Raw genomic sequence first — 22156 nt, 5'->3', positions numbered from 1 at the left:
TGCAAACTGGACAAAGATTATCCCGACAGCCAAGGAGACGACTGATACGAATACAAGCTTCACTCTCAACGCTGTAGTTCCCGCCATGATGAATTGTTGGAACTGATATGTAATACCAGGGAGGTGGGAGTGCATAACCAAGTACCAGGTAGGCCTATGCGACTCACTGACCGTTACGGTCGATCGTTCATTGTGCGGTGCGAATTGTTGTTGTATTTTTAATTGTTTGTCGTCTGCACCGACGTTTATAAAGTGAACTTCGCATTAAAAGAAAAGAAAGAAAAAAAAAAAGAATATTAATCTGCTCGTACAGACCCTTAAATTAAAATAAACTTGACACAACTCGGGGCTATTTGGTCACCACATACCTAGCTTAAACTCCACAAGACCACAACAACGCCCATCACCACCATCCTCTTTTTCTTCTTCCTAAAAAGTGCAAGCTTCATGAAATGAAGGATAAGGCCTCGGTCTCATCCGACCCGAGTAGACGTAGTGTATCACATACATGAGAAGACCCTCTACATTCATTACACAAGTTGGGTGAAAAAATGAACATCGTTGTTTGTTGGGTAAAATATAAAGTTGGGTAAAGAGTACACAAAATTGGTTAAACCAATTTTCCCTATCAAACAATGTACCTTCTTTTTTTAAACCCCAAATTTTAACCAACTCTTTTTAACCCTATCTAGCCCGGGGGGGGGGGGGGGGGGGGGGGCTTTAGAAGCCCTTCCTCGACATTTTCGCGATAATTTTTTAACGCAAGAAAATCTTGCACTGAAATTTTGTGAATTTTTTCTTTCGAGTCTTGCGCATCTTTTGAAAGAAATTTTTCGAAAATCGGACCTACCATTACAAAGTCACGTGTCCTTTTGTCTTTGCATGTCAGTCCGAAAATCGCTCATTTTTTTGATTTGTGTACAAAAATATGGAAATCTCATTTTTCAAATAAAGAGATAAAACATTGGTTGTTTGGTCTTGTTTATAGTTTAGGTGTGTTTATTTTGGGGTCAAAATAGTTAAAGTATAGTTGGAAATGAAATAAAACAACAAAAACAAAAAATACATAAGAAATTATCAAAACAATAGATAACATAAGGAATAACCTGGTTCTTCCAATTTTTTTTGGCTGTATTATTATCCCAAATGGTCTAAATAGTATATGTAGTGAAAATTAATGTTTAAATATGAAGAATATATGATTAATGGATAAAAATGTGAATACTATTAACATATTTGAATAAATTACCATAAATATGCAAATGAGTAAATTTTTCAAAAAAATTGAAAATACCATAGAATTCTATACACTTCACTTGACATGCATGCAAATTTTTGCGGCGATCGGCCGTTTCACGGCCGAGATTATAGGGGGAGGGCTATGCAGTTTCAAAATAGTCCGGGCTAAATAGGGTTTAGGTATTTTTTGGGGCGGGTGGAGTTCATATTTTACTATACAATTAAACCAGGCCTCGATTGAGGGCTATGGCGGGGTAGGGGGACAATGGAAGGGGACACAATTCCGACAAATCACTTACAAGCTGAACGAGAAATGTTTTAATTGGGATTCTTAAGGGGGGGGCATGGGCCGGTTGTTGGTCCTTTTTAAATCCACCAGCCCACGTGAAGGTGTCGTAGTAGGCTAGCTAGTGACTAGTGGTTCAATCAATCTCAGGTTGGAGGGTTCAGGTCCCAACCCGGCACGAATGTCCTTTGACAAGACATTAATCCACATTTGAAATTAGCTCCAGCCAGGTGTGAATAGGTATCGGTCTGGCAATTACCGGGGTAAAAGTAACTGCAGGGCCCTCAGGGAGAACAGATAAAGCTAATGCACGGGGCACTCCTTGGTAAATAAATCTCTATTATTATTACAATCCGTATCTATAGAAGAAGAATGTATGAAGCAAAAGAGTTCAGAGATTTTTGATATTGTCAGGAATTGAATACCTGCACACACCGTGACACACGGCGCCTGCACGGCGCTACCTTATAAGGCTTATTGTTTATAATGTTTATTTAGCGATATCTCTCCTAATACGAACAATCTACCACGACAAGAGACCCTTGATCTGTGTGTACTATACTGTGGCCGTTTTTAAGGTTTAATGCGTTTGTATATATAGTTAAACACTCGTGATAGGCAATCTATTCTACCAAAAGTCTCAATCGCTCTTGATCGCTAGTTTCTACATAGTCTCCAGAGTAAGTAAGTTCTTTTCAGTTTACCTCACACAAGCTCGTTTTGAATTTGCTAACTTATACATAAATAGTGTGATTTCTCTATTGCATATTCTATGTATTTGTTAATGTTTTCCCCGGAGCTCTTTTTAGCTTTACCTCTTCATTTAGATTGAAGCTCTGGATTCTTACAAGGGGAAAACCCCATTCGGAATTCAAGTTTTGTCTTTGCTCGTTTGTGAAACATGTCCTCCCATTTGTACGAGACCCGGGTTTTTTTTTACAAATAACCTAAGTTGAACTTATTTCTAAGTTGGATTTCACAATTATTATGGAAAGCCGTTAGCATCTTTGAAAACATTTTGTAAAAGTTATTTTAAAAGGCATAAAATGTTGATTCAAATCATTCATATTTTCTAATATCAAGGAGAATTCATGTTCTTGATGTAGAATTTATGAAAAGTCTAAAATACTTCAGTTTTTGCTTTTGAATGTATTTTATCCTAAGGCTACAAATGGCGCTCCATAATTTTTATAATAACTTAGAGTTCGACTTAGGATCTTTGTGAAACACCCCCCTGTTCTCTATAATATCCATTAAGTCCCTCGAAATTACATTTTTTTTCTTCTTATATACATCAAACTCAAATACGGATATAACTTGTTTTGTGTCTGCTTTCTCTCTCTCTCTCTCTCTCTCTCTCTAATTGCAAACAATCCCTGATCAAAACATTAGATTACTCCTTTTCCCAGTGCATGTGCCTTGATGCAGCAAGGTACTTTTTGAAGGTCATGCTCTGACCAAAAAAATGTAAAACGTTCTGTTCTTCTTTGTCCATCATTCTATGTTCTCCAGCGAGTGGGCAGAAAATAAGCACACTTCGTTTACTTTAAGTAGGTCCTTTGAAAGTCGAAATCTAGTTTTATCTGAAGAAAATGTTTTTTTTTTGCATGTTTTCATTTCAGCCAAATGCATCATGTCTTTCCTTTTAACGTTGTTTGGTTTGACTGTCGGAGTCATTGTTGCTAGAATGATTGAATACTTGATAAGAAGACCCTACATCGATAATATCACAAAGGACAAGTGAGTAATAACATTTTTACCGTATTTCATCGCTGAATTCCGAACACTGCACACAAATGAAGGGTTATGACCTTATAGTTGATTTCGGGCAGCGCACATATTATTTTGGGTTGTACAAAAAGGTTCTAGGAAATCCAAATGCCCCCCCCCCCCCGGATAACCACCCCAGTCAACTAATGTCCTAGAGCAACGAGGACAACTACCCCTACGGCAACCACCCTGTAGGACGACCACCCCTGGGACAACTACCCCCGGAAAACTACCCCCAGTAATCTACCCCCTAGGACAACTACCCCCTAGGACTACTAACCCCCGGACAACTACCCCCTATGACAACTACCCCCGGACAACTACCACTCGGGCAACTACCTCCCGGACAAATACCCCCGGACAACTACCCCCAGACAACTACCCCCTACGACAACCATCCTCTAGAACAACTATCCCCGGACAACTACCCCCTATGACATCTACCCCCGGACAACTACCACCCGGAAAACTACCCCCGGACAACTACCACCCAGACAATTATCCTAGGGGGAACTTGACTTGGGTGGTTATCCGGGGTGGATGTTCAGGGGGCAGGTGTCCGAATACGGTACAAAAACCTTCTACATTGATCACCTATAGAAATAGGAAGGAACTCGCTTTGCAATGCTGCACAGGAGTCAAAGGTTTATCTGTTGAGTAAACCATACTCGCAAAATCAAACCAGTATAATCGTTGATTAATTGCTTTATTAGACCATCGCTATTGTTTCTACTATCGACAAATTTTGCTTTTAAAGTATATAGGTCATGTAGATTGTTGAGGTGAAAAGCTCCAGTTATGTTGCCAGTTGTATCAACTAAGTATTCAACGCATGCTTATTGAAATAGTTTTGGACAACGCAGTGTACGTCCCGATCATGCTAGCAAAGTAAACCAACACTTCCGGTGGGGGGGGGGGGGGGTAACATTTGCCTCCTCTCACGTACCCCTCCCCCTCATTATAAGTAATCGCCACTCCCTGCCTCTCTCGAAGTCAGAGAGTATATTCTTACTCCCTCCCTATACATTGTTAATTTTTCTCTCTCTCTCGCTTCCCTATCTCTCCATTTAACCCACTTTTGGTCTGCACGTCTTCTCTGTCCCTCTCATCCTCTTAATTTTTACTCTTTATTTTATGAAGAGCAATTGACTCACCCCTGCTGTAAAAAATCACACACTGCTCTCACAAAGGGAAACATATGACCCTACTTTATATATTTCAGGGATGATAGTTTAGTCCATATTTCATCTTTATATTCCTATCATGTCCGTCTCAGGTATGTCTTCATCACTGGTTGCGACACGGGATTCGGTAATAAGCTCGCTAAGCAGCTTGACATCATGGGTGTTCACGTGATCGCCGCGTGTCTGACAGAGAAAGGTCGCACTGACCTTGATGACGTCACTTCTGACCGGGTCAAGACCTTAATCTTGGACGTCACTGACCACGAAAGTGTCCTCAGAGCATATGAAGAATTGAAAAAGATTATACCGCATAAAGCAGGTAAGTTTTGATTCTGTCATTTAAATAACCTATGTATAGGACAAAATCTGTTTCAAAAAAAAAAAATGTCAACTAAATATGATTTGAATGTTTCCTTTAAAAAAAAATGAAACAGCAGTTTGCTATTTCAATCAATATTTTGCCGAAGAGAGGAGGAATATTTGTCACTGGGAGAGGTACCCTTAACCTTTAAAAATGACTCTCGGACGACAACTTATAGGCCAAGTAATAGCGATGATAATTCAAAATATTTGTATGATGCCATATTTTGTTTTAATACATACAGAAGTACGTTCTCCTTCGGCGAAATCCTGTAATGTAAATAACATATTAGATAAAAAGTAATGCAAAGTTTCAGGAAATTTTGAAAATCGGATGGATAGTAATTCTTTAGAATGTTGATATATTTGAATGCCCCTGCGAATGTATTACAAGCACTAACAAATTTAGTCCCTAAAACATTCTCGCTTTCGAGAAATTGAATAATCAAAAGTTACCGGTGCTCCCGGTAAATTTCAAATATTTCAAATAGTGCCTAAGGCCATTCCATGGCAGCTGCGACCATGACAATATCAGAATATGTAGTTCTGATATATGATTTCCAAACGGGAATAGCAAATCGGTCGATTGTTTTAAAGAAACATTGTTTTAAAGCTGAAATCAAATCAGTCTTAAGAGGGAGCTATACAACATAAAGAGTTCATTATTTACCATTTCATCACTTTAGACTCGATTTCTACCGCTACAATGATCATTGAATATTTTAAACTCGCATATGCTTCCAACATGGTCATTTGAACCAAATTCATGACCCCATACCCCAAAACTTTGTATTACCTTTAAGCATTTCTTTTTTAATGCAGCGCTCTGGGGCGTTGTCAATAACGCTGGAATCTCTAACCTTGCCGGCTATCTTGAATGGACAAGACGAGAGGACTACGAGAAAGTTTTGGCGGTAAACCTGTTTGGTGTCGTCGACGTTACTCTGACGTTCTTACCGCTGCTCAAGGAAAGCAGCGGTCGATTGGTCAACGTCGCCAGTAGCGCAGGGAGAGTATCCGCTTTACCCGGGGGTTACTGTGAGTCTAAATTCGCCGTGGAAGCCTTTTCGGACGCTGTTCGGTAATTTAGATTCAATGATTATATATATTGCTTTAAAATATGATTATTATTTCAAATTACGACTATTATAATATGTTCATTAATATATCGCTCTCACACAATTGGTTTCACAGCGCTTTACAAGGTATTAAGGTGGGAAAATCAGTTGAATAAATAACCATATCGATCGTTTGTTTACATGATAATAATAACCATTTTATATAGTGCAGCTACTATATATATATATATATATATATATATATATATATATATATATAATAATAATAATAACAATATTTATAAAGCGCAACATATCCATCTCTAGAGATGCTCAAGGCGCATACAAATAATTTAAATTAATATTCAACATATTCAACATAAATTTAACAATATGCATCAGGTGAGTTTTAAGCCCAGTTTTGAAAGAAGAGAGAGTGTTGGCCGTCTGAATAGAGAGAGGTAACTTATTCCACAAAGAAGGAGCATCAGGTGAGTTTTAAGCCCAGTTTTGAAAGAAGAGAGAGTGTTGGCCGTCTGAATAGAGAGAGGTAACTTATTCCACAAAAAAGGAGCTGCTGATGCAAATGCTCTATCCCCCCAATTTCTTTTGGTACGTATTTCTTAAAGTCTAATATTATGTGATGAACGTAAACCAGAACGACCTGCAGAGTGGGGTGATAGAAGGAATGAAATATATTCTGGAGCTAGATCATTTAGTGCACTATAGAGATCACACGCTGTTGAACAGGGAGCCAGTGCAGAGATTTCAAGATATGAGTGATATGTGATGATCTTCTGGTGTTAGTTACAAGGCGAGCAGCAGCATTCTGATTTTTTGCAATCGGTTAATTTGGTTGGCGGGTAGTCGAAAGAGTAATGAATTGCAATTATCAAGGTGCGAAGAAACAAAAGCATGTACTAACTGTTGGGTGGATTGAGGTGAGAGATATTGCCTAATTGCACGGATATTACGTAGATTACAATTGGCCAGTTTAACACAATTTGATACATGGGCTTCAAGTGACATGGCAGAATCAAATATTACACCAAGATTTTATAAATGTAATGATAATAATAATGTAGATTTATATAGCGCTTGATACGGAATACCGTAGTAAGCGCATTACAGATATCATTTCCCCGGTCATCGGATTCAATCACGCTCAATGTGCACCATCTCCACTCCCTGGGGAGTATTCCTACCATGTGGTCACCGTGAGGGGATAGGCAATTACTAACACAAATACTCTCGTCATCCTACCAGGTCCCCATTTCTCTATTGGGTATTGAGTGGCAAACTATGCAGATTAATGCCTCGCCGAGGGACATTAGTGCCGTGTCTCTACTCTATTGCGATGTGATGAAAACAAAACTCCTAACACTGCTACTTTACAGACTAACAAAAAACCTATTCAAAAGCTCCTGAAAGCCAATGCGTCTTCAACAAAACTTTGAGGACAACAACAGATGAGGCTTTTCTTATGTCTAGTGGTAGGTTATTCCGAGGCTTTGGAGCGGCGCATCTGAAAAAGTTACTTTTGTTTTTGTGTGATGTAACTTTAAAAGCAGCGTGTTCTGTGATCTTCGTAACTTATTTGCGTATAGATATGGTTTAAAAGATAATAATTCAGACATATAGTCTAGGGCTTGACTATTCGATGCTTTGTAAACAAGCATAAGTATCTTAAATGTAGTTTATTTATTTATTTATTTAAGTTTTACTTAAAATAGAGGGTAGGTACATTCAGTTTAACAAAACTGCTTTCCAAGTACGCCCTCTATAGTTCAATGCCTTATTGGCAACCTATGGAACTTAATCAAACCATGTGTAATATCGGAATTTTAAAAAGGAATTGGACACAAGTCTTGCACATGCGTTCTGAATATGCTGCAACTTGATTATTATTGAATCTGTTATTCAGGCATACATAATTATATTATTTGTTAAATTTGCAGGAGAGAGCGCAAGCATTTCGGCTACCTCTTCAAAGTGAGCATCATTGAACCTGGATTCTTTGCGACTCCTCTGGCCTCAAAGGATAACTTATCACGAAGTGTCACAGCTGCATGGGAACGGCTTTCTGATGTTCAGAAGAAGGAGTTCCCGGAATCCATGCTACATGAATGTAAGAATCAATTTTAAAATGACTCTACTAATGACTTCGTTGCGATTCAAGAAGTCATAATTTAACTTTTTTTTAAAAATATAATTATACAATATTCATTTCAAGTTTTCTTTTCACAATGTAAGCCTTTTTCTATATTCGTTCTATTATGATAACGGTAGTTTAAGGAATGAAGCTGAAATAGGGCCCGTTAGAACAACATTCTCATATCAACAAAAAATACGTATAGTACTTGACAGCGGACACTTGGAACTTGATGTAGAATTCTGTTTGGGTCACTGAACCTATCATACTGACATATCACTATTGATGATGAGTATACTATAAAGCAAAGCCTAGATCTGCATACTAAATCAAATGAGTCGATTATGTTCCAGCCATTCCCACATATTTAAATGCGTCTAGAGTTACGTATATAATTTATTGTTGTTTATAATGCAAAAGACAATACTCATCGCGGCAATAATATTTTTCTCATCTCATTTCTGTTTTCAGTCGTCGATGAAAAGTCCTCCCTAATCAGCTCCATGGCAACAACCGACCTCTCGAAAGTGACTGACGTCATCGAGCATGCGCTGTTCTCCAAGTGGCCTAAGACGAGATATGCTGTAGGGTGGGATGCAAAGATGGTCTGGGTGCCAATGTCGTATATGCCATCCTGGATTCAAGACAGACTCTGCCCTTAATGAAACTTAACACATTGCATACGGGAATCGGGTTTGCGCTATATGAAGCCTGTGGAAATGAGAGTATCTGGTAGTCAGGTGCTTACAATTAAGAAAAAAATGTTAGCAAAGACTCTTAAAAATGTGTCGTGCCCGTAATGTAATTCAAAGAGTTATCCTGAAGGCTGCGGCAATGATGTTGATTGCTATCTATTTTCCTTTCCAGATGGTACAATAACTAAGTGTATTTAATATCTTTAGCGCAGTACCCGGATGACTAATCAACATTGTTTTCGTATTGCTCTGTCATCCGGGAACTGTATTATTTCGCTAGTCAGCCTGATATAAATAATAATAATATTACTATTGTATGACTTTGTTTTCGTGTGATACTTTATAAATATTGCTCTCGCTGTGACAATATATTATTGTGTCACACTCAAAGCCATCAAATATTATATAAATATTTGACAGCCTGTGCGATACTCTTAGATATAACTAGTAGTACGAATATATAAGCATCTGAGCTGATCTAGAGGGTTTGCCGTTATCGATGGGAATCCATTGGGGAGGGCTATTTTATCTTCCATTTCTTGAGGAATGTGGGGGGTGGGGGGGGGGGGGTATTCGGCATAATTGTCGGCTGTAGTCATCATTTATTCATTGTTCTGAAACAACCAATGTAGGTATCACGTGAAAATTGTACGTGTCAGGAGAAAATTTGTCATTTAATTCAAATTAATATTCCGTATTTTCATTACAATTGAAGGACCCGTCGTAATATAATTAAATGCCATGTTACTCATACTCAGTGAAAAAGAATCATTTGCTTTATTAAATAGTAAATATTTACTCTATTTTAATCACTTGTATATGGATTTGTTTTCAGTGCATGCAGCGTCACCTTCAGCCGGGTCAAAGGGTCAAACTTGGTAAACAAACTGAATCTGCGGTTGTTTAGTTAAGTTCAAAGATATAGTCATAATCGAATATCAGGTAGCTGTTATTGATACAAAGGTGTGTTTGGTCTAGAGCTCATCACGTGAGGATTGCGAGGACTGTAATTAGGATTTCTTTCTCCCGGTCATTCATTTATCTGATATATTTACCAATGTCAGACTTGGATGAATCAGTGGTCGTCCCCAAGACAAGGTCCACTTTAAAGGTGTAGACCAGTTTTTGAAACGCCCCTCTCAAAAATTGACATGGAAGCTCTTATTACCAATTATGTGAAAGAATATGTTTTGAATAATACGTGATGATACAAATTTTGCCGGGAAACCGCCTACTAATTGATATATTTGGTAAATTATCATATCTATCCGGCCTGGAGAGATATCGCGTAGTCCCATAATATATCATACATCTTTCTGTGTACAGTGCTACTTTACCAAGACTGGGCCAAATTTCTTATCATTTTAATGATTCCAGAACCTTGCAGTACATACCAATACCTATATGCTAGATAATCAACCTTTACTGATCGATTCCACAACGTTTCTTTCACAATGCAGTCGCATGACCAGAACTGGTCTATACCTTCAAAGTATTTTAGGTAATGATAGGGGCACACACTATGAACGTGACGGACAAAGAAAGCGGACAAAATATACAGTTCCTCAGGTGGATAAAGGAACATCCATTCACTGCTATTATGTAAAAATGTGTAGAACAGGTGTCACATGCATATTCACCTGTTCTACACATTTTTACATAATAGCAGTGAAGGGATGTTCCTTTGTCTACCTGAGGAACTGTATATTTTGTCCGCTTTCTTTGTCCGTCATGTTCATAGTGACATCCTATCAGCCCGGTGAAGACGCACACGAATCTTTAATCTACTTATCATACCTATTGAGGACGAGTAGTATATGTTGTATTCGGCCTCAGGCGTGGTCGATGTTAGAAATAATGTTGAGTTCTGGTTATGCGATTACATTATCAAGGAACTGCCTAAAAGCGATTTAGGAATATATATATATATGAGCACATAATTATGCACAAGGAATTATTGTTAAGATACGATAATTAGATCAGTTGAATATTGATTGATTAAGGGGTCGAACTCCGAATAAGAGATATTGATGTTTTCACGAAACTATCATTGGTGATTCTAAAAGGTTATACAAAAATTGCTTAATTTTCGTATAAAATCTTACTTATTATATTCCTTCTACTGCACTAACCCTCTGACATGCAAACAATCCTGAAAAAAACTCAAACCACGAAGATATCGATGGTTTTCTTTGAAGGCGTCACTGTGCAAAACCCTCTAACAGTGATTAACAGTAAACCATATTTGAATTTTCCCAACCTTTTTACAATTAAAAAAAACATAAAACAGGCTATTAAAAACTTTCAACTCTTAAATTTCTGGAATAGTTTGTAGAGCCAATTTATTGCTTTGAGCCCTAGGTCTTTTCACTACATTCACCTAAAATGTAATGAAATTGTAATAATATAGTTGGGAGAAGTAAGGAAGAAATCAGATTTTTCCCAATTTATATCATTAATAATAGTCCGTTTTACAATCAAATTTTCAGATTATCGTTAATTGTACATCTAGCATTGGAGTAACTACCTTTGCACCACTTTCTCTCATCTGAACAAAGTTACTAAATCCCTATAAAGCCCATCTGTACTAGTATACAGGAGGAATTAGACCACTCTGCAAGGTCACTGGAAAGGTGGTTATCTCATCAAATCAGCTCTCAATTAACATAAGAAAAAGAGAATCATGGGCGATCAATGGTCACCGATTGTGCAGTGTTTGTTATATAGAGGGTGCAAGTAGCTATAAGTAGTGCAGTTGGCCTTTGAACAATCTTCTTTGAGAACAAAAATCAATATTCCAACATCACATATATTTGTATTATTAATATTATCATTATTCACCTTGAACTGAAGTACGTCCTTGTGGACTTTGAGATGTCGGAAAGGTCACGGCTAATCAAATTTGTCTCAGACACTTGGCTCAATATTGATCCTGCGACTACAAGGAAATGAAAAGAATCGATCATGGTGTGATATATCTTGCTAATTTCACAACACGCACAAGAACAAATTGCATGTTTCATGCTCATGCATAAAGGCACAGGTACATTTTTGTCCTGGAAGATTTTTTTTTTCCTTTGCGCTCTTCATTTTACTAACTTTTATTTAGAAAATCTGAATACTGAAACATATATATATACTTCAATAGAACTGTATACTAATTTCTTTCATTTTATGCTTGTTTCCCTCCCGAACCCGAGTCTCCCCCACCCAACCGCACCTCTCTCTTTCTCACTTACACACACATACACACACACACCACCACACACGCGCGCGCTCATACACGTACGCACATTTTCTTCTTAGGGTTACCTATCTCTCGCCACGTTTTCTTCCATTCTCACATCAAATCTGCGATCCTGGAAACATTTAAAGATCTTTGTACGTTACACATGGTGAGACGGGTATAGCGTGACAGGTCGAATTCTACATGTATTTGCCAATTATGTTTGCCATTCAGGATAGAGTCCAAGTGTTGTGTTGACAGTCAATATTCTCTGTATTAAGTAGGAATAATCAAGAATCCACTAATCCATAGGAGTAGACGACTTTGTATGGGGGCCTTTCCTGGTTAAAACATTTTCGTCATGTAATCTTTTGTTTAAGAGTACCTCTTTAATGTTAAATAAAGCAGAGTCGTAATATTTCAGGAGTAGGCATAATTTACATAATATTCCATGTTCATCTCAAATAGGAAAAACTAGGTTAAATCATCACTTTATGTATAACAATGTAACAAATGGAATTAAGGGCGATATTTCTCGACGACTTGGACTGAGTCTCTGATTATATGTTGACAATTTATTACTCCTAATTAAAAAAAACCTAGGACTATATTCGAAGACACCAGTTACACCAACAAGAACGATAAACAGGATGATCTAGATATTTTCATATCACCAGTGACGAAGAATCCGTCAGTTTTTAATCGTCTTGGCGTCGGGTTGGCGGTGTAACTGAGGTGGATTACACTTAATTCATCATTAAAAAAAAAAAAAAAACCGCCACCATTTAATCAGGGTAAATCTTTTAGATTCTGTAAGATTAAACAATCCTCCGTACGATTTTATCGCTAATGATAACAAAATATAAGCAGTTTACAGATGATAGTGTAGATATTTACAGAAGAATAAAGTAAAATAATATTTTACAGGAGATTAATAATGAATTTTGCTACTAGAATGACATACTAGTAATGCGTATTTATGACAAAAGATTTGCAACAAGATATTTTTTTTTTTTTTTTTTTTTTGTAAAATGAATTTATTGATAAATATATGCATTTGAACAAAACAAACAATCATACACAATCAATTGAAATAACATCGTAGCATCTTAGCATAGTTTAAATAAAACATGTTTCGTTTTCTTGAATAACAGTGTTTTCAAAAATGCATATCTTTTTTGTTTTACAGTTCCTTTCGATCTTTAATCGATTATGGATTAGTCTTTTGAAAATACAAAGAATAGAGACTTCATGAAACATGAGTTTGCGATTTTCTGCTTGCATAAATGTTAAATAAACTGCGTATTTTGCATATATGATAAGAAAATTTAAACTTTCAAATATTTTGTTTTTCAATTTATAACCTTCAATTAAAACGAACTTGTCAAAAGAAAAATTAACATTGTAAAGTTTTCGAATTATGTCTCCAAATTTTAACCAAAACAATCTTGTGTGCTTGCACTTTACAAATAAATGGAGATTGTCGTGTAACTGATCATCATATAAACATAAGGTATTGTTACACAATTTCCATTTAAATAAATTATACCTATTTGGTAATAAGTTGTGTAATAACTTAAAATTGAATTCTGATATTTTGTTTTCTTTCATAGCTTGTAAATTAAACGACCATATGACTTTCCAGTCGATTTGCTCTGCACTATTTAACATTTCTTCCCATTTCTCTTCTATTGGAGGTCTAACAATTGAATGAATAGACAACGTAGAGTAAAAAAACTTCGACTTTCGTTTAGTGTTAACATTCATTAAAACATTTTTCATGACACCTTCATTTTCTTCTCGTGTCGCATCATATACATTTACCTGTTTTAACATATTCTGTTTCCAAACTTTGGGAATTGCATTTACTATGATATAATATTCTTGAAACAAAGAAGCATGTTTTTTCTCAAATCTTTCTTCAATTTCTCTCAAAGACATAAATCTAGAGTTTTTTACGACATCATTAATTTTCAAAAGGCCTACATCGAACCATTTTTTAATAAATAGTACATTTTTGTTGTGATCTCTTATATTTGAGTTAAACCATATGTTTTCACTTCTAACATTAGTACATTGTAAATCAATTGGCGTCTTACATTCTACTATCTCTTTAAAGTCAAACCAAGTATATACCATATTCTTGTAATATTGGGGCATTTTTATATTCTTTAAACAAAACTTCATATCATCTTTTGTACATTTACTATTTAACACATATTTTAAATTGCCCACTTTTTTAAAGAAACCATCAATTATCTTTTTCCACTTTGAGTTTTCGTGGGAGAAGTAGTGCAATATCCACTTTAATATAAAACTTTGTAACAGAGCATTCAAATCAACCATTTTTAATCCTCCATACTCATAACTCATACAAACCACTTTTCTTTTTATTTTGTGTTTTTTTCCATTCCACAAAAAAGTATACAGTAAAGAGTCAATGAGTTTCATTACATTTTCCGGCATGGAAATCATTTGAGCATTGTATATAATTTGAGAAACAAGAAATGATTTGATTATAGTTATTTTACCAGAAAAAGTTAAGCGCCTCGCTTTCCATAGACGTACTATATTTTCAATCTTTGATATTTTGGGTTTCCAATTAAGGTTTATTAGGTTTTGTTCATTTTTCCCAAAGTGAACCCCTAATATTTTATCATCAGAATAGGTCCATGGAATGCCATAAATGTTTTCACCAGTGGTGTCTCCATTAATGTTAACTATGGAACTTTTTGATTTATTCAGCTCTAAACCTGAAAATAAACCGAAATGTTCTATCTGCTTTATAGCTTTCTTTAAAGATTTTGTGTCTTTAACAAAAATTGTTGCGTCGTCTGCAAATTGCAGTATCTTTATTTCGACTGAATCAAAAAGGGTAATTCCTGTGATGTCTAGATCGTTTCTTATTTTAATAGCAAGATATGAAACCAGCAATATTAGAATGAGAGATAGTAATGCGTTTGAGAATACACGTGCTGCCAAATTAAAATTATTGACAGTCTAACTTTTGTTCCAGTGTCGAGCTTTTTTTTCCCTCCGGTGCTTTGCTGTACAGCAGGCTTTTGGGGGAATGACAACAACTTCATTCTTTTCTGGCCTGAGATCTTTCCTTCATCATTAAGTATGTATGATTTTTTTTAATACCCTTACGGGCACCGGGCCCCATCGGGCAGAGCTGAGGATTGAAATGGGTGATACAAATGTTGCAAAATGTATTCATGATATCTCTCAGGAGTCCATCATGACGTAGAAAATGCTCAATCCATTTTTTCAGTCTCTCCTTCCATTTTGTTACTAACTTCCGCTCCCCCCCCCCTCTCTCTGCAAAACTTCATTATTTGTCACCCTATTCACCTTACTTATCTTTGCCATCTTCCTTCATAGCCAAAATTATTTATTATATGTGGAGAACTGTTGTACGTCGAGTTTTCCCATTTATAAAGCCTATGAAATCGAAATCAATAATCGTGTATAATATACAAAAACAAATATAACCAAGATGAATATCATTATGATAGACATATATTAATACAAAATGAATAATGCATATACATAAGAAAACTAAATAAGTTTTGTTCTAAACATTTATGATCGGGGATGACTAGTGAAAATATACTTCACTAAGAGATAATATGCCAAAATAAACCTTCAAATTAGACGTGAAATGTTAAACAATCGCATTTCTCTCAGTGACAAAGAAGTTGCATCGGAAGATTAATGCAGCGAATGAGAACAAAATCAGCGCTCGATGGCGCAAATTTTGTAGGGTTTTGGCTTCATGGTGATCCCGTTTGCTCCACACATGCTCGGGGTTGGTTGGTTAGGAGGAAGCTTGAATTCAAACTGCTGGAAGAGATTGGTAAACAGGAGGAAGGCTTCCATTTTGGCCAGCTGACTACCAACACAATCACGACGACCTGTGTTTAACAGGAAAAGAACAAGCGCCTTGATGAAGTTCTTATCTTGGCACGTAATGGCACGCATAAGTAACATAAGTATACTTTAAACTCTTCAATGTTAGGCAAAAAAGGAATGCGTTTGATTAAGAAAATTTTTATTTTTCTTTAAAGGAAACCTAACCCCAAAGAATAAGTGTAGGTATTCTGAAAAATGATATGTATTCCTACCCTTTGATGTACAATATTCCTTACGAAAATGTACAAGATATATATAAATGAAGATATTCCTGGCATGATGTGATGCCTTTTAGCATGACATGGGCGCAGCCATTTTCTTGAAAATGTGACGTACCTATTGAAGTTGTACAGGTATCATGAACCAAGCTTTAGTTGGAAAGAGTTTTTGAATCAATAACGAAACCTTTACTTTTCAATGAAAAAAAAAATGATAACTGAGATGATAGAAATTATATTTGGTGAACAAATAAATAGCAGGGGAACAATTGTAAATTCATTTATAAATACTACACTATAGCAGTTGACAAATCTATTTCATTTATGAGAAACCTTCACCTCAGAAGAGCACTAACTTATTTATACAATTGCGATCTGCAATTGTAGTACAAAGGATAATAGCAGGTGAATGAAATGCTTCATCACCACACGCGTCTGGGAAAGAAGCATCCATAAATTTGAATTCATTTACTTGATAAACGACTTCGCATAGTACTTCACATTATCAAGAAAATGGCGATGCCAATGTCGTGCTGAGAAACTGTACATTATTCTTGCTTTATACCTCTCTCATACATTTTAGTTGGGAATCTTGTAGCTTTATGGGCAATAATATAATAAATCTCTCAGAATAAGTAAAGTTATTTCTTGGGGTTCGATTTCCTCTAAATCAATGTTGGAAATACGGCACGCTGCCTAGTTACAAAAAACTATCCTCTAACTCAGTGGGAGCGCCCAACACCATATCCAAATTGATGATTTCGATACGCCACCGATTCCAAAAGCAACCCGGAGGGCATTGATAATTAGAGCATCGTTATTGCACAATATATTGATACAAAGACGATACCGGAAAGGGGCCAGGGATTATTACCCCCCTCCATTATCATTGTCATTATAGCCTTACCAACACCAAATGGCATCCACGCATCGTTCATCTGGAATTGTTTTCCATCAGCACTGAGAAAACGATCCGGGTTAAATTTGTCTGGTTCATTCCATTCCTTGGGATCATGATGAACAGCATACAGGTTTGGAATAATGATGCTTCCCTTTGGAATCGTAAAGCCTCGGAATGAAACGTTATCTGATGTCATATGGGGAACTGAGACCGGGAGGACTGGGCGTATTCGCATGACCTCTGTTAGAGTAGCATTGCAGTAGGGCAGGTCTGGACGATCAAGAGTATTCGGTTGGCGGCCACGCCCAACAACAGTATCCAACTCAGTTTGTACCTATAGAGGTTGAAAACATAATGATGTTTTTTCATTATTCAATAAATAATGCAGAATTCATATTATATGTAAAGGAATTATGATGAGGAGGATGATATCGATATTAATAGGGGTAACGATGATAATTTTTGATTTCGTAGCATGTTGCCTTACAAAGAAGTCGAATTGTAGGGGCATAAATAGACATATACTGTATGTAGAACCCGAAACTGTTACTCAGTTTTATGCCGAGTTTTGACTTTGCTGTAAAGCATTTCCCGATTTGTCTTTTTTAATTTCCGGACGTTTCTTACGGTGCCAAATTTTGATAAGCTACCAACCTTTCTTTGAACATCTGGGTGAACAGATAGAAACAGAATCGCCCAAGAGGTAACCACCGCCGTGGTGTCGGTACCACCTGCAAAGAAATCAAGCAAAACTCGCCAGAAATGCTCCAACTTGAATTCCTTGGATATGTCGTCTGCTAAGAACGCGTCAGTGAAGTCCCGAATGTTGTCTTTCTGAAACGTTTCTTGATGGCTTTTGAGATGGGACATAATGAAATCCCTGTCAGAGAAAATAGATTCACGGTAGCGCTTGTATCTTTGAATTGATGTATGTATGAGTGGTTCGAAGATGTTCACTAGATCCGTTTCCGGAATGAGGGTGAGGGTTTCGTTCATACGCTCAAGAACCCTGCTCATCTCGCCATCACTGTATTCGTATCTCTGACTAAATAGAAGTTGACAAATGATATTAGCGGTTGCCTTGCTAAATGTGGTTAATAAATCTGTGGGTTCTCCACGAAGATTTCTGATTTCCTCTGACAGGTAACGTGCCTCCAGATTAATCTGAGGTACCAGGCTCTGCTTCCCAAATCCAAAGGAGCGCAGAGCAGGAAGAGAGAACCTCCGTAAGTCGACCCATGGTTTGCCATTACTATGAGCAATGGTAGCTGCATAAAAAGAGAAAAATATCATCGAAAAGATTAAAAGATTTCCTTGCAAATGACTTACAAATTGGGTATCCTGTGAGAATAATTTTTTTAATGAGCCCAACTTTTTCTGAACTATCACCAACAGAATTTTAAATTCCGCTTACCTATACGAACGAGCCAGCAGAACCCCCCTTCAAGGATATTGAACTATAATATTCGGGGCAACCGTCTACTTATATTTAAAAAGCGAGATGCTTACATTCAGGCAGTTCAGGTAAATTTGCTGCAAAGGAATCTACCACAGTCTAGACATTAGCCAACGAATATTCTTTGTCTACAATTCTTTATTAATCCATTTATTTTGTTTATTTATTCTGTGTTCTGTATACGGAGAGCCTCTTCACTAAATGAAAACTGCTTTGCGAGAAAGCCTCGGATTACATAATGCAATTGAAATGCAATGTAAAATTATAACAAAACAATATCAAGTAAAATTAAAGTACATATAAATAAAACAAGAGAAAATATGTGGACTGATAATGAAATCAAGTATTACCTGTTTCGTCATGATACATAAATCATTTAAAAATATATTTTTATCAATATCGATCAAATACAACAGAGGGAACAGTTTTCATTCTCCAATCCCTTCCTCATTTGTATTTCACCACATCATATATGGCTTTAAATTAATGTATGGAGCTCTCACACTCTGCCGTGTAGGCCTACCGTCCACCTGCCGGGCTATTAAAAAAAAAAACAGAGTCCAGAACGTTGGGTTTTGAGCGAACTTGTCCCCGGCCGCAAAAAAAATTCATAAAATTAATCTTTTCACCGTTTCGTTGCCATCTTCTGACCGTTCTCACCGGTCGCATACCGGGTGTTGAACGTGCTTCTACCGTCTTCACCGCCCAGATTGACTTTTGTTGAAAATTTTGGCCGTTTCCATACCGGGTCTCGAACGTGTGCACCGGGTTTGTAGCAGCCACCTACCAGTCACTTAGCGTCCCCTCAGCGCTCGGAGCGTCCTGTGAGCGAGTCCCCGGACTGCTGACGTTCATGACACGTTCACAACCCGCTTACAACCCGTTGCAGACGGTGGATTTTTTTTTTGCCCGTTCATCACCGTTCTGTAACGGGTTATGAGCGTGTTGTGAACGTGTTCATACAGTGTGACCGTTTTCATAACGTATTCATACCGTCCTCATACCGTTCAACACCGTCCTATTGCCGCTTACTTGCGGCCGGTGCCAGCCGGCCAAAGTTTTGAACATGCCCAAAACTTTCGCCGGGTCCCACCGGGTGTAAATAAGCGCCAACGCCCTATTAACGTGTTGCCCGCTTTGATAACGAACCACCGTGTGCCCTCGCCGTTCTCCCCCGTCCGCAGACATTTTCGCGCACGGTGGCACACGGTAGGCCTACACGGCAGAGTGTGAGAGTCACTTAAAGCTATGGTCACAAATCTGAGCGGCGACCGACCGATTAGTAGCCTGCTCGGTCGCAGCTGGAATTTAGGCATCGCCCAGAGATTTTTGGAGAAGTCGAGCAGTCTGTACGATACATGTGCGGTGTCCTGTCGATTTCCCGTCGGTCGCCGGTCGATTTTATGTCAAAATTGGGCGAAATCGGGGAGCTTCTCTGGGCGGCGTCCCGGCAGTGACCGACTGAGGACCCACCGATTCCCAATCGGTCTCCCACCGGCCACCGGCTGATTTTAAAGAAATTGCCTGGCGGCCGGCCGGTGATCGGCGGGCCATCAAAATACGCTTGGTGTCCGGGCGTTCGCCGTCGAGCGACTTGGGTCAAAACTCGAATCCGCTATATAGGTCAAACGCTGCCGACCGATTTCTGACTCGCCGCCGAGTAACCGGCCGATCTCCAAGCGGCGACCGGGCAGTGACCGGGCGGCGACTGCTCGCCAGCCTTTCACCTAGCGGTTTCGATTTTTGACCTAAATCTCTCGACGGTGAACGCTCGATAAAGTCGTTGCCCGGGCGGCGACCGCCCGAGCACCGAGCGTACTTTGGGCAGCGAGTGGAAGTGAGCAGACGCCGCCGAGCAGGCTCCTTTTAGGTGGTGCGACCAATGGGCAAGTTATAAACTAAATTATGAAGCTCAAACTATGCATTAATGGTTAACCACTCTAAGTCATTTATTATACAGGTGAAAAGAGCACTTTGGGGGCAATGCCGCCTGACCCACCCCCCCGGAAATAACTCGTTTCCTAACTATCAGTGCCAACGTACTGTGCCCCTCTACTCCCGTGACTCCTGGGCCTAGGTCCGTATCTACTTTTAAAACTTACTCAGTACCATGTTATACAAAGGTGTCCAATCTTCTCTTGCTTATTATCATCTTGGGAGTCTTTCTTGCATGGGACTAAGTCAGGATTAATACTTTCGCAAAGATCAAAGACAATTGAAAAACAAAATAAACAAAAAGCAATTCGAAAAGCGTCATCTTTGAAATGAATCGGCCCTATGGTTTTGGAATGATACGAAGTTCAACCTTTTAAATACTTAAAATACCGATACATCTGAACTATGAATCTTACCTTTCTTTCCAGGATCAGGTATTCCCCAATTAAAGTGTCCCGGTACAAACCGATCCGAGAAGAATTCTCCTGACTTTACCAGAGCCTGTGTGATACTCTCCCTGTCATTCAGAACAACGAAGACAAACGAACCTCTCCGCAAACTGAAAATAGGGCCGTACTTCTTAGCCAGGTCCATGAAGGCTTCGTGGATAAGACCTGGTTTAAAGTTATACCCGATGATTGGGAGCGACCATGGCCCAGGTGGGAGGTTCTTGGGTCTCCGGACGACCCAGAAGCAGAGGAGAAAAATCACCACTCCTAGAAACACAGATGTTGCCGACAGTTCGAACATTTTATGTGATATTAATTAACGCAAGTCCAAAGTGTGGGCCAATGTGCAGTAAGAACTCTCAAACTGCTCAGACGTCTAGCAAAATATTGTATGGATTGTTGTCTCGCACTGAACCGCTTACCTGATGCAGACGAACAAACCGATATACAAATTTCAATAGTCTAACACACTCGAAGCTGTGTATGGGGGAAATAACATATAATACAAACAGGAGGCTAGCCATGCTATACACGTCACAATAAACGTGCCTGCCCTTCAACCAATCAGATAGATATTAGAGGTCACATTGGTCAAAAAACGTTCAAAGTCCTAATGGAAGTTATTAAACTAAATATTTGTCTTAATTCATGGTCTGTCAAATTTCTCGTTTCTTGTCCCCTCGTTCTTCCTTTTTGAGGTCCACCTCATTATTTCATATTTTTTCTTCAAATGATACAATTCCCTCGTACTATGAGCTTCTAAAGTACACGTATGAACATGTTTAAATGAAATTTAAATGACAAAGTCGGTATAGAAAATATTTTAATATTATTTTTGTACAGGAAAAAACGCTAAAGATCGTGGAAACCTACTTTACTTAAAACGGACAGCTAGGACAGGGTACTAGGAATTTTACATGACCTTAAATCTTTTTTCTCCTTCAATTTGCCATTCGGATACTAGGTGTGATGGCGGGGATTCAGCTTATTCATGTTAAGATTTGAGATACACAATGTAGCGTTTCTTTTCCCTCAAACGGTATATATCATGATGCAAACATAGGAAATGAATTTGGAGCAACGCCTCTTCCTTGCATTCGAATCTCTTTTCCCAATTCTTCTGGGCAATTCCATAGAAAATGTTTATTTGCAAAAAAAAATAATATCTGCGAAACTTCGAGAAAACAGTTTGGGCTACCCTGACAAATTTAGTATCAAACAAAAGGCTTCAACAACCGTTGAGTTGTGTATCAATAGGATTTAACTAAGTTAAGCGGATTTTTCTTTTTAAAAAGACAACTTTTGGGGCAAA

The 22156-nt window shown here is 37.9% G+C and overlaps 2 protein-coding genes across 3 annotated transcripts; one reads left to right on the top strand and one right to left on the bottom strand.

Annotated features, from left to right (window-relative positions):
* The first annotated feature begins 2131 nt into the window (after positions 1–2131).
* Positions 2132–9553, top strand: LOC581727 (retinol dehydrogenase 7). Of its 2 annotated transcripts, none has more exons than XM_011669331.2 (6): positions 2132–2205; positions 3148–3265; positions 4572–4798; positions 5662–5920; positions 7856–8025; positions 8521–9553. In XM_011669331.2, the coding sequence occupies exons 2-6, from the start codon at positions 3159–3161 to the stop codon at positions 8709–8711; spliced, it is 954 nt and encodes a 317-aa protein (XP_011667633.2). In that variant the 5' UTR covers positions 2132–2205; positions 3148–3158; the 3' UTR covers positions 8712–9553. The 2 variants fall into 2 exon arrangements, with proteins under 2 accessions (XP_011667633.2, XP_011667632.2); XM_011669330.2 differs by having other exon boundaries at positions 2132–2209.
* Positions 9554–15036: 5483 nt separating this feature from the next.
* On the bottom strand, positions 15037–21295 carry LOC583978 (cytochrome P450 2U1). The gene is made up of 4 exons (XM_030990802.1): positions 20812–21295; positions 17659–18272; positions 17011–17338; positions 15037–15887 (listed from the first exon to the last, which is right to left on the bottom strand). Exons 1-4 carry the CDS (start codon positions 21143–21145, stop codon positions 15709–15711), a joined length of 1455 nt encoding a protein of 484 aa, XP_030846662.1. The 5' UTR covers positions 21146–21295; the 3' UTR covers positions 15037–15708.
* Positions 21296–22156: the final 861 nt, after the last annotated feature.

The sequence above is a fragment of the Strongylocentrotus purpuratus genome, unplaced genomic scaffold, assembly GCF_000002235.5.
Source record: "Strongylocentrotus purpuratus isolate Spur 01 unplaced genomic scaffold, Spur_5.0 spur5_scaffold_19, whole genome shotgun sequence".
NCBI classification, from domain to species: Eukaryota; Metazoa; Echinodermata; class Echinoidea; order Camarodonta; family Strongylocentrotidae; genus Strongylocentrotus; species Strongylocentrotus purpuratus.
Note: the sequence above shows the minus strand (reverse complement) of the source record. Positions and strands in the feature narration are given on the sequence as shown.

Excerpts from the sequence above, each read along its gene's own strand:
- LOC581727 (XM_011669331.2), top strand. The coding sequence starts at position 3,159 with ATGTCTTTCCTTTTAACGTTGTTTGGTTTGACTGTCGGAGTCATTGTT. Across the intron at positions 4,799-5,661 it reads GATTATACCGCATAAAGCAG|CGCTCTGGGGCGTTGTCAAT; the intron begins GTAAGTTTTGAT and ends TTTTTAATGCAG. Across the intron at positions 8,026-8,520 it reads GGAATCCATGCTACATGAAT|TCGTCGATGAAAAGTCCTCC; the intron begins GTAAGAATCAAT and ends TTCTGTTTTCAG.
- LOC583978 (XM_030990802.1), bottom strand. The coding sequence starts at position 21,145 with ATGTTCGAACTGTCGGCAACATCTGTGTTTCTAGGAGTGGTGATTTTT. Across the intron at positions 18,273-20,811 it reads ACCTGATCCTGGAAAGAAAG|CTACCATTGCTCATAGTAAT; the intron begins GTAAGATTCATA and ends CTTTTTATGCAG. Across the intron at positions 17,339-17,658 it reads ACCCAGATGTTCAAAGAAAG|GTACAAACTGAGTTGGATAC; the intron begins GTTGGTAGCTTA and ends CAACCTCTATAG.